This window comes from Oryctolagus cuniculus, chromosome X (assembly GCF_051225735.1).
Source record: "Oryctolagus cuniculus isolate XC-2025 breed Fujian yellow rabbit chromosome X, ASM5122573v1, whole genome shotgun sequence".
In the NCBI taxonomy this organism is placed as follows: domain Eukaryota; kingdom Metazoa; phylum Chordata; class Mammalia; order Lagomorpha; family Leporidae; genus Oryctolagus; species Oryctolagus cuniculus.
The window spans coordinates 5,167,045-5,181,612 of record NC_142888.1 but is presented as its reverse complement, the minus strand read 5'-3'; the positions used below and the strand labels follow the sequence as shown (position 1 = coordinate 5,181,612).

Here is a 14,568-nt window from a genome sequence, read left to right as displayed (position 1 = left end):
GGCTTTGGATCAACATAGCTCCGGATGTTGTGGCCATCTGGGGAGTAAACCAGCAGATGGAAGACTTCTCTGTCTCTACCTCTCTGTAACTCTGTCTTTCAAATAAATAAAATCAATCTTTTAAAAAAATAGTGCAACATTAAATTTACCATCTTAACCATTTCTAAGTGTATAGTTCAGCAGTCTTAAGTATATTGACATTGTTGTGAATGTGAATACACTTAATTCTGTTCTCCAGAAATCTTTTTTTAATTTTTTAAGATTTATTTTATTTATTTGAAAGACAGTTATAGAAGAGAGGTAGACAGAGAGGTCTTCCATCCACTGGCCCATTTCCCCAATGACCGTGATGGCTGTAGCTGCACCAACCCGAAGCCAGGAGCCAGGTGCTTCTCATGGTCTCCCATGTGGGTGCAGGGCCCAAGCACTTGGGCCATCCTCCACTGCCTTCCCAGGCCATAGCAGAGAGCTGGATTGGAAGAGGAGCAACCGGGACTAGAACCGGTGCCCATATGGGATGCTGGCGCCTCATGCCAGGGCTTTAACCCGCTGCACCCCAGCGCCAGCCCCTCCAGAAGTCTTCGAACCTTTCAATACCAAATCTCTGTGACCATTAAACAAAAACTTGCCATTTCCTCCTCTTCCAGATCCATGGCAACCACCATTGCCACTTTCTGTCTCTACGGATTGGACCATGCTAGGTACAAGTGCAATCATACACTATTTGCCTTCTGTGACTTGGTTTTTCATCTGGCATGTCTTTAAGGTTCATCCATGTTCTAGCATGTGTCAGAATTTCCCTTTTAAGGCTGAGTGACACTCCACTGTGTGTATGTGCTCCATCTGGACTAGCCATTCAGCTCTGGACAGGCACTTGGGTTGTTTCCATCTTCTGTTAACCTTCTTGAGGTTTTCCAAACTGTCTTTGAAAGCAGCTGCCCCATTTTATGTGCCTACCCAGGAGTGTGTGAAAATTCAAATCTCTCCATATCCTTGTCAATAGTTGCGCTTGTTCATCTTTGTTTTATTATAGCCATCCATAGTGGCTTTCATTTCCGTTTCCCTGGTGACTAAGGGTGTTGATCTTGTCATGTGATTATTGGACATTTGTACATCTTTGGAGAAACACTTAATATCCCTGGACAGTTTTGTACACTGGGTTATTGTCTTATTAGAACTTGTCAGACTGTGGTTTGCAGATATTTGCAGTGTGTGGGTTATCTTTTCACTTTGTTGATGCTGTCCTTCAAAACACAAAAGACTTTCTGAAATTTTTAAAAAGATTTTATTTATTTGAGAGGCAGAGTCAGAAAGAGAGAGGTCTTCCATCTGCTGGTTCACTCCCCAGTTGGCTGCAGTGGCCCACGGAGCTGGGTCAGTCTAAAGTCAGGAGCTTTTTCTGGTCTCCCACACAGGTGCAGGGGCCCAAGGACTTGGGCCATCTTGCACTGCTTTGCCAGGCCACAGCAGAGAGCTGGATCAGAAGTGGAGCAGCCAGCAAGTTAACTGGTGTCCATGTGGGATGCCTGTGTTGCAGGCAAAGGCTCAACCTACTACGCCACAGTGCTGACCCCAGCACAAAAGTTTAATTTTGACAAAGTTCAGTTTATATTTTTCTTTTATTCCATCCATACTGTTTTCTTTACGTTTTTCTTAGTTTCTTTTAAAAAATCTTTTTAAATTTTTAAGATTTGTTTATTTTATTTGAAAGAGGGAGACACACACAGAGAGAGAGAGAGAGAGGTCTTCTATCCGCTGGTTTACTCCCCAAATGGTCGCAATGACCAGGGCTGCACCGATCCAAAGCCAGGAGCTTCTTGCAGGTCTTCCACGTGGTTGCAGGGGCCCAAGGACTTGGCCATCTACTGCTGCTTTCTGAGACGCATCAGCAGCGAGCTATGTTACGGGCTAGGTTTAGGACCTCAATTCATTTTCCAGGTTCTTGCCTTTTACGTAGAGAAGAATTCTAAATACAGACCCAAATAGCATGCTAAACTTTATTTGCAAAGTGAGAAAAATACACAAGCCCATTGGGCTTTATTTAAGGAGAATGGGGCCAAAGAAAGGGAATTATCATACCGTGCTCTGCTTGTCCTGAGTCCACGTGGAGGGAAGAACATGCTTCCGTTGTTCCTACCTTTTTATGCGCTTGGAAAAAATGGAAGTGTTTACATGGTACCGTCCCCATGTCCCAGGTAAGGGGAAGTCCTTCCTGGGGAGGGGTCCCCTGATTGACAGGTAGATGAACAGGACAAAGCAGTGAAGGAGGTGCGGCTTCCAGCTCATCAACTGAAAATTATCTGTCTAGGCTTTACCATATCAGTGGATCAAAAATGGAGCATCTGGAACTTGAACCTGCACCTGTACGGGTTGCAGGCAGCAGCTTTACCACTATGTCATGGTGCTGGCTCCTAAAATTTTCTTATTTTGAATGACAGATTTTAAGGAATCACTCCTCAGCTGCCTGAGATGAGCAGGGCAAAGCCAGGAGCCTAGAATACAATCCAGGTCTGCCACGTGGGTGGCAGGCCTGAACCACTTGAGCCGTCACTTGCTGCCTCACAGGGTGTGTGTTGGCAAGAAGCTGAACTGGGAGCAAAGCCAGTACTTGAACCCCAGGCACTCTGATTTGGGATATGGGTGTCCCAAGCAGTGTCTTGGCTACTGAGCCAAATGCCTGTGCCTTCTTAATTTCTTATCCTTATGACGTTTCTTTATGCCGGGGGCCAGCAAGCTACAGTCTGTAGCCCAGCTGCCTGTATTTTATAAATAAAGTTTTATAAATGAAGTTCTATTAGAACAAATCCAATTCACAGTAGCTAAGATGTGGAATCAATCCAGATGTCCATCAGTTGATGACTGAATAAAGACAACATGGTGTATATATACTATGGAAGAGTACTCAGCCATAAAAAAGAATGAAATCCTATCTTTTGCAACAAAATGAATGCAATTAGAAATCATTATTCTTAGTGAAATAAGCCAGTCCCCAAAAGATGAATGTTTTCTGTGATATGTGGTAATTAATATAGACTACCAAAAGAAGTATAGGATTGAAATGGACATCTTGTGATTTGATTATTGTTTTTAGCTCTTGTCAATTGTCCTGTGGAACTGTTGTCTTTCTACTTTTTACTTGTTGAATATTATGGTTAGTGTTGCATTAAGCCTGTGATATAAAGTGGATTGAAATTGGTTTTGCAAAAATGTAAAAAGTGAAAAAGAAAGAAAGGGAGATGGAAGGAGGGAAGTATGGTTATCTTTTGGCTATGAAATACCTGAAATCTGTTCTCTTTAAATTAGTAAAAATTTAAAAAAGAATTGTACCTTATGAAACATTCGAAATCTATTCTTTTTCTACTAATAAAAATTAAGAGAACCCACCCATACTTGTTAATATATGGCTACTTTCAGGCTACATTGCCAGAAATTGTGTGGCCTGCAAAGGTGGAGATATTTATTATCTGGCCTTTTACAGAAAAGTGTACCTGTTCTTGCTTTATTTAAATATGGGCATGTATGAATATACATTTTTAGTCTCTCTATCTTAAAAGATTCCAGATCAGATACACTGTTCTGTACCTGGCCTTTCCCATTTACAGTTTGGCCTTGATGTCTTTCCTACTCAGTATATGAGACTCTTCGACATTTTTTTTTTTTCCTGGTTGGTTGGTGCTTCGTTGTGTGGATACCGGCTGTCTGTTTTTGCTTTGCTACTGCTGAGTTCTCTTGCAGTTGTGTTAGTGGTGGTTCTTTCAAAGCCTTTTGGTGGTATTGAGAACAGTCCTGTGAATGTCTTACCAGTGGCCAGTGTGGGCCCTGGGCTGCAGTTTCTGTCCTCAAAGTCTCTGGTCTGCTGTATTGTATCAGATCCATGGTTTCACAGCTTCAGGTAGGGCTAGGGGAGCTCAGGAGTTCATAAACAATTTGGGGGCATGGATTTCACAAGTTCTTCCCTCTACAATCTCCTTTGTACTTTTCTGGTTCCCTGGGGTGCTCATATTTGGTCTGGGACTTGTGGGACACGTGAAGCAAAGTGAAATAAAACAACTGTGCCCATGGCCGAAGCCAAGAGTTAAGAGAAAGGAAAGCAATGGAGGGTTGCGCCATCCTCCCGGCTCCTCCAGTTGGAGAAGGGGGTTCCCTTCTCTGAGTCCTCTGGACACCTGTGGTCTGTGCTGTCACTGACTGTATCTGTGGTCATCACTGTGGGATTGCAGAGGCCCTGGGGAATAAGAACAGAAAAGCCATCAGGAGACTTGCCCCCACTCTACTTAAAGTAGAGGGCTTCTCCTGTGCTCTGTATCCATACCCAGCGCTTACGCTGCTTTTAGTTCAGGCTGGGAGACACTGGAGAAAAAATGGGAGACTCAGTGCTGGCTTAGTGGCTCAGGCTCACCATCCCTAATCTGAAAATTCAAAATCTGAAATTCTCCCAAATCCGAAACTTTTTGAGCACCAACATGATACAACAGATGGAAAATTTCATGCTATAAAGCTGTGTTTCGTGCACAAAATTATTAAAATCATTATATAACAGTACTTCTGACTATGTATATAAGGTATATATGAAACATGAGTAATTTGCATGTTTAGACTTGGGTCTCAGCCCTAAGATGCCTCATTATGCATATGCAAATATTCCAGAATCCAAAATAATTTGAAGTCTGAGACCATTCTAGTCCCAAGCATTTTCTAAAAGGGCTCCTCAACCTGTATTTTGAAATCCGATCTTCTTTCCCCATCTGTTTGCTATCATTCCTACTTCTTACATCCCTGCAATAGCTGTGCCTTCCATTCTGTCTGGGTTGTGTGGCTGCATTGAGGGAGAGACAAGGTAAAGTGCTCCGTTTTACTTGGAACCAAAGCCCAAACTTATGCCATGAAGTTGTGAGGTGTCTGTCATGTAGCAGTAGTGACCAGAATATCTTGAATGTGAGCCATATTGTACCAGACAGTTCTAGCAATAAAGATGCCCTATGTGACTGTCGAGGTGGAAGACAGAGGTGGCATAAATGGAACGAAAGGAAATAGATATCATTGATAATGTAAAGGTGCTTCACTAGCCTCCAACGTATCCTACTAAATGTTTTGATCAGAAAAGGCTTCGAAGACATGTCTCGAAAAACCTTCCTGGAGAGAATCACGTTATAGTGGTTCTTGTAAGACAGTCAGAGGACACTGAAGAGGAATCTTCAGGTGATGGGAGTGAAAAGATGGGAGTGGTATGTTCAGAGGCTGCCAAGGAGCCCAGGTGGGACCTGTGCCTTGGAGCAGCATGGGTGATGACACCGATACTGATGCCTGCAGCCTGGCTTTCAGTGTAGCTCTGCACATCTTTTTCTGCGTTGTTAGCAGGAAGAGCAACGTGTGTTTACAGAAGATAAAGTGGCTGCAGTCATGCTATACTGGGTATTATAAACATTTCACTGTGGGTAGCCTAAAATTAAGCCAAGTGAATCCATTCGCCTCAGTGGGTAAATACCATTTGCTTTTATATTTTTTATATGCATGTTTGTTTTAGAAAAAACTGGAGGTAGACACATCGCAATCATTCTTCTATAGTTATAAAAACAATTTAATTTTGATCATCCTTTAAAAAGGTACTGGTTAGCAAAGGATAGGAGAGCAGATACTTTCCCAGTGTCTCTACCCTTTCTTTTCCTTCCTCCTAGTTAAAACTTGATACCCAAGTAACTTGCTGCCATCCAGCTTGCTAGTTGGTGGCACTGAATTGGGAGGTTGGCTCCTTGTTTGACTAGATAGGAAAATAGGATTTAAATGATGCTTCACTATGTTGTTCCCACTGACCTGAGCTGAGTTGGGTTGGGAATGAGCAGCAATGGAAGAAGCAAGATCTAAGTTATGGTAGGAGTTAATAGATGTGCTTTCTCTGCAGTAAATCTGGGTTGTTGGCTTTTTCCTGGTAGCTTTCAGATGGCCAGTGTTGTAAATCCAACTGAATTTTTAAGAACTGTCATTGGCAGGAAATGTGTTCTAAAATCCAATTCTTCATTTAGACAAAACCAGCCTTGTTCATTCCTTTTTAAAACTTTAAAAATTTTACTTTTTATTTGAAAGTCAGAGAGACAAAGAGATGTTCCATCTACTGGTTCATTCTCCAGCCACAGCCAGGATTGGGCACGCCCATCCAAGTCCCTCATGGTGGCAGGAGCCCAGGTAGTGGAGCTGTCATTTACTGCCTCTCAGGATGCCCATTAGCAGGAAGCTGGATTGGAAGTGGAGGAACTGGGACTTGAACCAAGCACAGTGATATGGGCTGTGGACATCCCAAGCAATGACAGTTCTTCTGTGCCAAACTCCTAATCCAAAAACAACCTTATTTTTCATGCTGCAAAGAAGGTGGGCTTACAAATAACCTTTAATATATTGAAAGACTGGCATGAGCTGCTATGATCACAGAATTACTGTATGATAAATCATTCACCATCAAATAATTTGATTGACTAATGCTTTGCTTAAAAAATCAGATGCTTATTTTAAACCACAGTTTTACTTATTACCTATAAAGTATTTAACAAAAATAATGTTTAAGATATTGTTCAAAAGATTTAATTTTCATTTATTTTATTTATTTGGAAGGTGGAAATTCAGAGACAGCAAAGGAGAAACAGATATCTCTCATCTGCTAGTTCACTCCTTAAATGCCTGCAACATCCCAGGCTGGGCTAGATTCAAGTTAATTGGGGTTTTCCACGTGGGTAGCAGGGACCCAAGTACTTGAGCCAGTACCTGCTGCCTCCTGGGGTCTGCATTAGCAGGAAGCTCGAATCGGGAGTGGAGCCGGATCTTATTTATTTTATTTTGTGTGTGTGCTCTTTTGTTTATTTTTGATTCTTTTCTCAGAGCTGGGACTTGACCCCAGGCACTCTGATATGGGATGCAGGTATCCCAAGTAGCCTGTTGACCACTAGGCCAAGTGCCTGCCCCTCAAAAGTTTTTAATGTTTTGAACTCCTGTATATTATTCATCTGCTTTATTTCAACTTAGCATGGTTTGAGGTCCCTGTGGTTGATTTTTGTTTGAGGGGTGTTGGGACATTTTGTTGCCAAGTGTCGATTTTAACTGGAGCAGTGGCTTGTTAAAATGAGATGGGTGGCGCGGAGGTGTGCTTGCCTCGTGATCAGGCAAGACGATTGACACTGTACAGAGGCTTTTCCCCTGAGGCTGCTTTGCATCAGAAGGAACGAGAAGGTCATGGTTGTTAGGAGCACAGGGTGCAACTGGGAGTGAAAATCTGAATTTTATCTCTTGTTATCTGAGATGCAGGCTGATACATAAATTGTTTTGCTCCCAAAGGGCTGAGTTTCAGAAAGTGAGTTATGAATGCAGTAATCCTCATCTGGGCACTGGAGAATGCAGGACTTGGGGGTCACCAAAGCTGAGTTCAAACCGTGACCTTGGATGACTCTGTTACCATCTTGGGGCTTCATTTCCTCACCTGCCAGGGGAAGCCAGTAGTTGCCCTGCCTGCCTCCCTGGATGGATCTGAAATTCAACTGAGAGGTCTGGGGAGGTATTGTGTACATGGCAGAGCATGTGATGATCAAAGCCTTTAGGGACTTGGTGGTCTCTTCAGGAGAGAAAAAGACTTGATCTTCATATATAATAAAAATTCTAGTCTGAGGTTATATCACAATATTTATCTATAAATCTGATACTAAGTGTCTCAGAGGTTCTAAAAAAGTGAACCAGTTGAATATTGTTTTGGTATAAATTCACAAGGTGAACCTAATCCACTGGCCTGAGCGATGAATGTTAGGCAAAAATTTCAACTATTGAACATGGCTTACTCAAATTTTTTTAAGATTTATTTTTTTATTTATTTGAAAGAGTTACAGAGAGAGGTAGAGACAGAAAGAGATCTTCCATCCGCTGGTTCACTCCCCAGATGGCCGCAATGGCCGGAGTTGTACCGATCCAAAGCCAGGAGCCAGGAGCTTCTCCCGGGTCCCCCACATGGGCACAGGGGCCCAAGGACTTGGGCCATCTTCTACTGCTTTCCCAGGCCATAGCAGAGAGCTGGATCGGAAGAGGAGCAGCCGGGACTAGAACCGGTGCCCATATGGGATGCCGGCACTTCAGGCCAGGGCGTTAACCCGCTGCACCGTAGCGCTGGCCCCCAGAATAATTTTTTTTTTTTTGAGTAGCAGTTTTAATCTGTCCTGTTGTAATTGACATGGAAGTGTCTCTATTCCAGTCCTCAGTGGTGCCACAGCAAGGCTTGTTGCAGAGGTGTGAGGCCGCTGTGCAGAACCCAGCACACAATGTAGAGGAGGCCTAGGAAGGAAGGCACTCGTGTCTCCAGGTTGAAAGTTAATCTATTTGGTAACAAGCTACTTGACCAGATCCCAGGCTGCTGATGAAAATGGTCTGACCATTTTCAGCTTTGCCATTGCACGTAAAGCTGCTCCCTGCAATGCTGACATCCCATACAGGCACTGCTTCCTGTCCTGGCTGCTCCACTTCCAATCCAGTTCCCTCCCTGCCAATGCACCTGGGAAAACAATGAAAGTGGCCCAAGTGCTTGAGTCCCTGCACCCATGTGGGGGACGTGGAAGAAGCTCCTGGCTCCTTGGCTTTGGCCTGGCATAACCTGGCTGTTGTAGTCATCTAGAGTGAACCAGCAGATGGAAGATAGCTCACTCGCTCGCTCTGTCTCTTCTCTTCCCCCCCCCTCTGTGTTGCTGACTTTCAGATAAATAAATCCTTAAAAAAGGGGTCTGACTGATTGGGGGCTGTTGTCTGTCATTGCCTTGGAGTTAGTATTTCTGTTGTCACTTTCCAGTAGTGTCCTTATGAAGCATTTACTTTAAAAAAAAAAGATTTATTTGTTTGAAAGGCAGAGTTGTAGAATGAGAGAGAACTTCCATCGGTGTCTGTAATGGCTAGAGCTGGGTCAGGCTGAAGCTAGGAGTTTTTCTGGGTATCCTTTGTGGGTGCAGGGGCCCAAGTACTTGGGTCATCCTCTGCTTGCCCAGGTGCATTAGCAGAGAACTGGATTGGAAGTGGAGTACCTAAGCCTCAAACTGGCACCCATATGAGATGCCAGCACTGCAGGCTGTGGCTTTACCTGCTATGCCACAGTGCTGCTCCCAAAGCATTTAATTTTTGAAAGTGGTTTTTTTTCCTTTTCCTTTTCTTTTTTTTTTTTTTTTTTTTTTGACAGGCAGAGTGGACAGTGAGAGAGAGAGACAGAGAGAAAGGTCTTCCTTTGCCGTTGGTTCACCCTCCAATGGCCGCCGCGGCCGGCGCACCACGCTGATCCAATGGCAGGAGCCAGGAGCCAGGTGCTTTTCCTGGTCTCCCATGGGGTGCAGGGCCCAAGCACCTGGGCCATCCTCCACTGCACTCCCTGACCACAGCAGAGGGCTGGCCTGGAAGAGGGGCAACCGGGACAGAATCCGGCGCCCTGACCGGGACTAGAACCCGGTGTGCCGGCGCCGCTAGGCGGAGGATTAGCCTAGTGAGCCGTGGCGCCGGCCTGGTTTTTTTTCCAACAATATTATTTTTTGAGATCATAATCTTTGAGTAAGTCAGAGTCCAGAGAGCAACCATGTAGGCAGTGCCAAATCTCCTCAGCAGTACTTGTCCCTTCGAGATCAGGTGACCAGGCTGTGCTGTGAAGGGTGTCTTGGGCATATGTATTTGTCCTCTCATTAGCAGCAGTTCTCTAGGGTGAATGTGAATACGATAGTCTTCCGTTTAAACCTCTCCTGATTCTTTAAGAAGACTTTTAGATAAGACCTTGATAATGTGGTTATTTTTCCCTTGGAGTTTTTACTTTTGAGAGATACATCCTGAATTATTTGGGGATAAAATGATATGGTATCTGGGATTTACTTCAAAGTAATCTGAAACAGGTAGCATAGGTGGCAGTAAAGATGAGACAAGGCAAGCCATGAGTTGATGATTGAGTTGAGGGAGGAGGAAGGTTTTGTTAGACTATTCTGTCTGCTTTTATGTACATTTATAGGTTTCTATAATAAAAAGTTTAAGAATCTACCATAGATTTCTCATTGGCCTTGAAACACCTTTACCATCTACACCTACTAACCCTCTAGATTCATCTCCTGGAACTTTCTGGCCCTTCTGAAATTGTTTACAGTGGCCTAACATCCCTTGCTTAGGGCACTCTTTCCTCTCCTCCTGGCTCACTGCTTTGCCCTTGATGTGCCTGCCTAATTCTTAAAGATGCTCTGGTCACAGCAAACATTGATTCCCCCAGGCCTCTGCCTGAGTGTGGTTAGGTCCTCTCTAGAAGCATGCCCCAGCTGCTGTGTTTCCTTCACCTGAGCCCTCCTCACAGTAATTCTAACACTTTAAAATTTCCAGTTATCTGCCGGCGCCGTGGCTCACTAGGCTAATCCTCCACCTTGCGGCGCTGGCACACCGGGTTCTAGTCCCGGTCGGGGCACCGGATTCTGTCCCGGTTGCCCCTCTTCCAGGCCAGCTCTCTGCTGTGGCCAGGGAGTGCAGTGGAGGATGGCCCAGGTACTTGGGCCCTGTACCCCATGGGAGACCAGGATAAGTACCTGACTCCTGCCATCGGATCAGCGCGGTGCGCCGGCCGCAGCGGCCATTGGAGGGTGAACCAACGGCAAAGGAAGACCTTTCTCTCTGTCTCTCTCTCTCACTATCCACTCTGCCTGTCCAGAAAAAAAAAATTTCCAGTTATCTGCAACATGTTGTGTGTGTGTGTGTGTTTTTTTTTTTTTTTTTTGAGGTAAGCGATGTTTAAACCACTGATACTTATTTCCTGGTACCCAGAAAGATGCCTAGCATATAACAGGCAATCCATGCATAGGAGGGTAAAAGGCCCACCCCAGGGTTTGGTAACGCTTGGCCTCAGGTCTCACAGAGCCAGCGGGACTTGGGGCTGCTTTGGCAGCTGGAGTTGCGCTGATCCAAAGCCAGGAGCCAGGAACTTCCTCCGGGTCTCCCACGTAGGTGCAGGGGCCCAAGGACTTGAGCCATCTTCTACTGCTTTCCCAGGCCATAGCAGAGAGCTGGATCAGAAGTGGAGCAGCTGGGTCTCAGACTGGTGCCCATATGGGATGCCGGTGCTTCAGGCTGGCCCCATCCCATCAGCAAGTTCTAAGTGAGGTTATATTCCTAGTACTTTAAAAAAATAGGGATTTTTTAAAATTGTTTTTTAAATTCTAACTGCTTTTCTTCTACCGTTCATGGGCTAATTTTAATCAAATCATTTCTCTTTCCTACTCAACGTAAAAGGCTTGTGGTAGAGATAGAAATTGCTGTGGCTCCCCGCTGATTTGTGAGGAAGTCGATTAAGTAGACAGATGATCTCCAGCACCCACTCCTCTCCTTGTTCATTGCAGATGTAGCCTTCGTGGACATGAGTGATGTCACCAGACAGCCTTCCCTCTTCTACCACCTTGGAGTCCGCGAAAGCTTTGACATGGCCAATAACGTGATCCTGTACCATGACATTGACGCCGATACTGCCCTGTCGCTGAAGGTAAAGAGGATTGTTCACCTTCTGAATGCTTCACTTGGGGAAAGCACAGTTCTAGGAGGAGCTGAATGTGACTATCATGGGAAGTTGGAGAGGCAAACCTACCACTCTGAGTCCCTTTGTGGACAATTGAATCCAAACCCACACATTAGAAAGATCAGTTCTCAACGTGGACTCCATAGGAGGAAGACTGTTGAGCGGTTTACAGTGAACAGTGTCCTGAGTAACAGTTACCAAAATGGGCAGGAAACTTTAATATCAACAAAATCAGCTTTTAACGTGTTGTTTTCCCTCAGCCTGAAGGCAAAGCCAAACCGAAAGCTTGCGTTTCCTATGTAACTCAGTAATTACTGAGAATTTCTGAAATGTATTCTTGATAGTTGGTATAAGCAATTTTGCATACCATACTACTTTAAAATGCTTTTATTTGTAAAGTGTTAATGTCCAATGGGAGTTATTGTAAAATTCAATTAATCTTTTTTTTTTAAGATTTATTTATTTACTTACTTTCGAAGAGTTACAGAAAGAGAAATCTTTGGTCTGCTGTTTGCTCCCCAGATGGCTGCCAAGTCTGGGCCAGGCCCAAGCCAGGAGCTTCATCAGGGTCTCCGACGTGAGTGACAGAGGCCGCAACACTTGGGCCATCCTCCGCTACTTTCCCCAGGCCATTAGCAGGGAGCTGGTTTGGAAGTAGAACAGCCCGGACATGAACCAATCCCTGTATGGGATGCCAGCACTCCAGGTGGCAGCTTTACCCACCAGGCCACCACGCGGGTGCCTCAGCTCAGCTTTCTTAATATTGTTGGAGATCTTAGTGTTGCTCAGAAGATCCTAGCCTATGTTAGATGATTTTAGGAATAAGAGATTAGTTTACAACTGTGCTTCTCAAACTTGACTGTGCATCTCGCAGTACCAGGCCAAGTAGGCCACAATCTCTAGGGTTAAGGCCTAGACATGGAATTTTATTAATTTCCCAAATGTGCAACAAGGGGTAAGAGGCAGTGACTGGGAGAGTTGGCCTTCACAGACATCACATCTAAATGTCCGACATCCTCAGTTTTAAAAACCACTAGTATATAAAAGGACAATTTTATGCCAAAGTTGGACATTTTTTGCTTGCTTTTCAAGTTTAATATTAATCAGATTTTTCTGAGTTGTGTAATGGTTTGAGATTATTTCCTGATAGAAATAATACCTGCCTCAGATGTGTAGCCTGAACATCACATGCACTTTCCATAAATGTGTACTCTGTGATTATAGTAAAATACTGTATTTTAAGAAGTCATTCATATAGCAATGAAAGAAGGAACTGTTTTGTATACTTGCTAGAATAATTTCTATTATATATATAATTAAAGGTTGTAAGCCACTATAAATTGCTTCAGATATTTTATATCAATTTTTTTCTCTGACAGATTTTTGCCTCATAGTTATGTTTAGAGAGATTTAGAATTTAGAAAACATGAAATTATAGATTTTTAGCCTATATTTTGAGGAGACTATGAAATTTTCCCAGTGTTTTTCCAAGTGAATGTACCTTTTTCCAATTGAATGTATTTTCCTAATTCAGTACTTTTTTCTCCAATGAATGGATTTTCCAGTCCAGTACCTTTCCTCCCATCCCCCAACTCTGCCTTGGAGAAGTCCTCTGGAAAGGCCTACCAACCTAGATAAGTTTGAATTTCTAACAATATGGGAAAATATTTCCTAAAATGGAAATAGATAATTATATCTAACACCAGAAGAAGCAGTCTGCCCCTGTTATCAGAAAATAGAAATCTCGGAATGTATGAGGGCTCTTCAAACAGTTTGTGCAGAATGTGTATTATGAAAAAACTATGTATGGATTTCAGACTTTTTTGTACCAGATTATCTTTTAATCCTGTTTTCCACAAACTTTTTGAAGCCTCTCTGTATAAAACATGTTTTGTGGAGGAGAATGTTTGACTGTTTTCTTTTCTCCAGAGGTGTTGGTTTTCCATGCAGAAATGACACAGTCAAGGGCAGCAAAACCATCCTGCTAAGTTAACTGGTTAGAATTGTCATTGACTCTGACTTTAACAATAAATGACAGCCTCCTAAAAATTGTCTTGGAACTTGAACTTTCCTACATAGTTATAACGGGGTTTCAGGAAACCTGCCAGCAACACGCTTTCTGTAGGAAGGCTGACAGTGGTGTGGCCCTCAGCCTTTGCATCGATGAATTCAGGGAATGGTTTTAGATAAGGATAGCACAGTGATTCCCAGGCAGTTCCTTGCTGTCTGACATTCTTCTCTGTGAAGGTGAAAAACGGGGCATTCCACACCCCCTGACTTGAAGCTCAGAATGTATTTCTGCAAAAAGCGTTGTCATAGCTATGGGAAAATCCTTATAAGCAGAAATGTCCCCAATAGTTCCAAAGCTATTGAATGATAAGAAATTTTCCTTGAAATATAAATTTGACGATTCTCAGGTTCATTCTATTGGAAACTTTTTTGAGGGGTTGGGGAGGCTTCATAGGATGAATTCTTGACCTAAGGTGAGTACTGGGTGGCACAGGAGAATTCTGGCTAATGTTTATGGAAATTTACTGTTTGGAAAAAGGCTATATTCCTCTTTTTTTTTTTTCAGGACATGGTAGCTCAAAAAAACACAGTAAGTATTACATTTTCAAACTTTTAGCCTTGTCTATGTAAATTTGTGAGATGCTTGCCTGACAGTCACACAGGTGGCAAGGTGATTTGTGTTCCAAAGGAGGAGGAGCTGGAAACCCCCTGCCTCACCTTGCCAGCTAGCACAGGCCCTTCTCAGCCAGGCAGGATGTGTGGGACAGAAAGCCAGGTCTGCCAAATGGATGTTCTTCAGTATTCACGAGGCCACTGAACCCAGAGCCATCTGGGTGTCCTTGAGTTTGGATCTTTTTGCTGGAGCCAATATCTCCCATACTTCCCCTCCAGTTTTCCCAGCAATGCAGACATGGGAACTTGCACTCCAAATAATAGAGGTGTCTGATATGAAGTTGCTGTTACAAGCTGCAAGGACGTGAGACAGAATTCCACTTCCTTCTGTCGGGTTTATGTGCTGAAGT

General features: G+C 43.7%; 1 protein-coding gene across 3 annotated transcripts in view; it reads left to right on the top strand.

The window, feature by feature from the left end:
• MAP3K15 (mitogen-activated protein kinase kinase kinase 15) overlaps nucleotides 1-14,568 on the top strand; it is a 119,239-nt gene that overhangs the window by 14,954 nt on the left and 89,717 nt on the right. For all 3 annotated transcript variants that reach the window (XM_089323796.1, XM_089323795.1, XM_089323794.1), the window contains exons 2-3: nucleotides 11,364-11,503; nucleotides 14,112-14,135. In XM_089323796.1, the coding sequence (XP_089179922.1) occupies nucleotides 11,381-11,503; nucleotides 14,112-14,135 (147 nt within the window). In that variant the 5' untranslated portion in view covers nucleotides 11,364-11,380. The remainder of the gene's footprint in view (nucleotides 1-11,363; nucleotides 11,504-14,111; nucleotides 14,136-14,568) is intronic.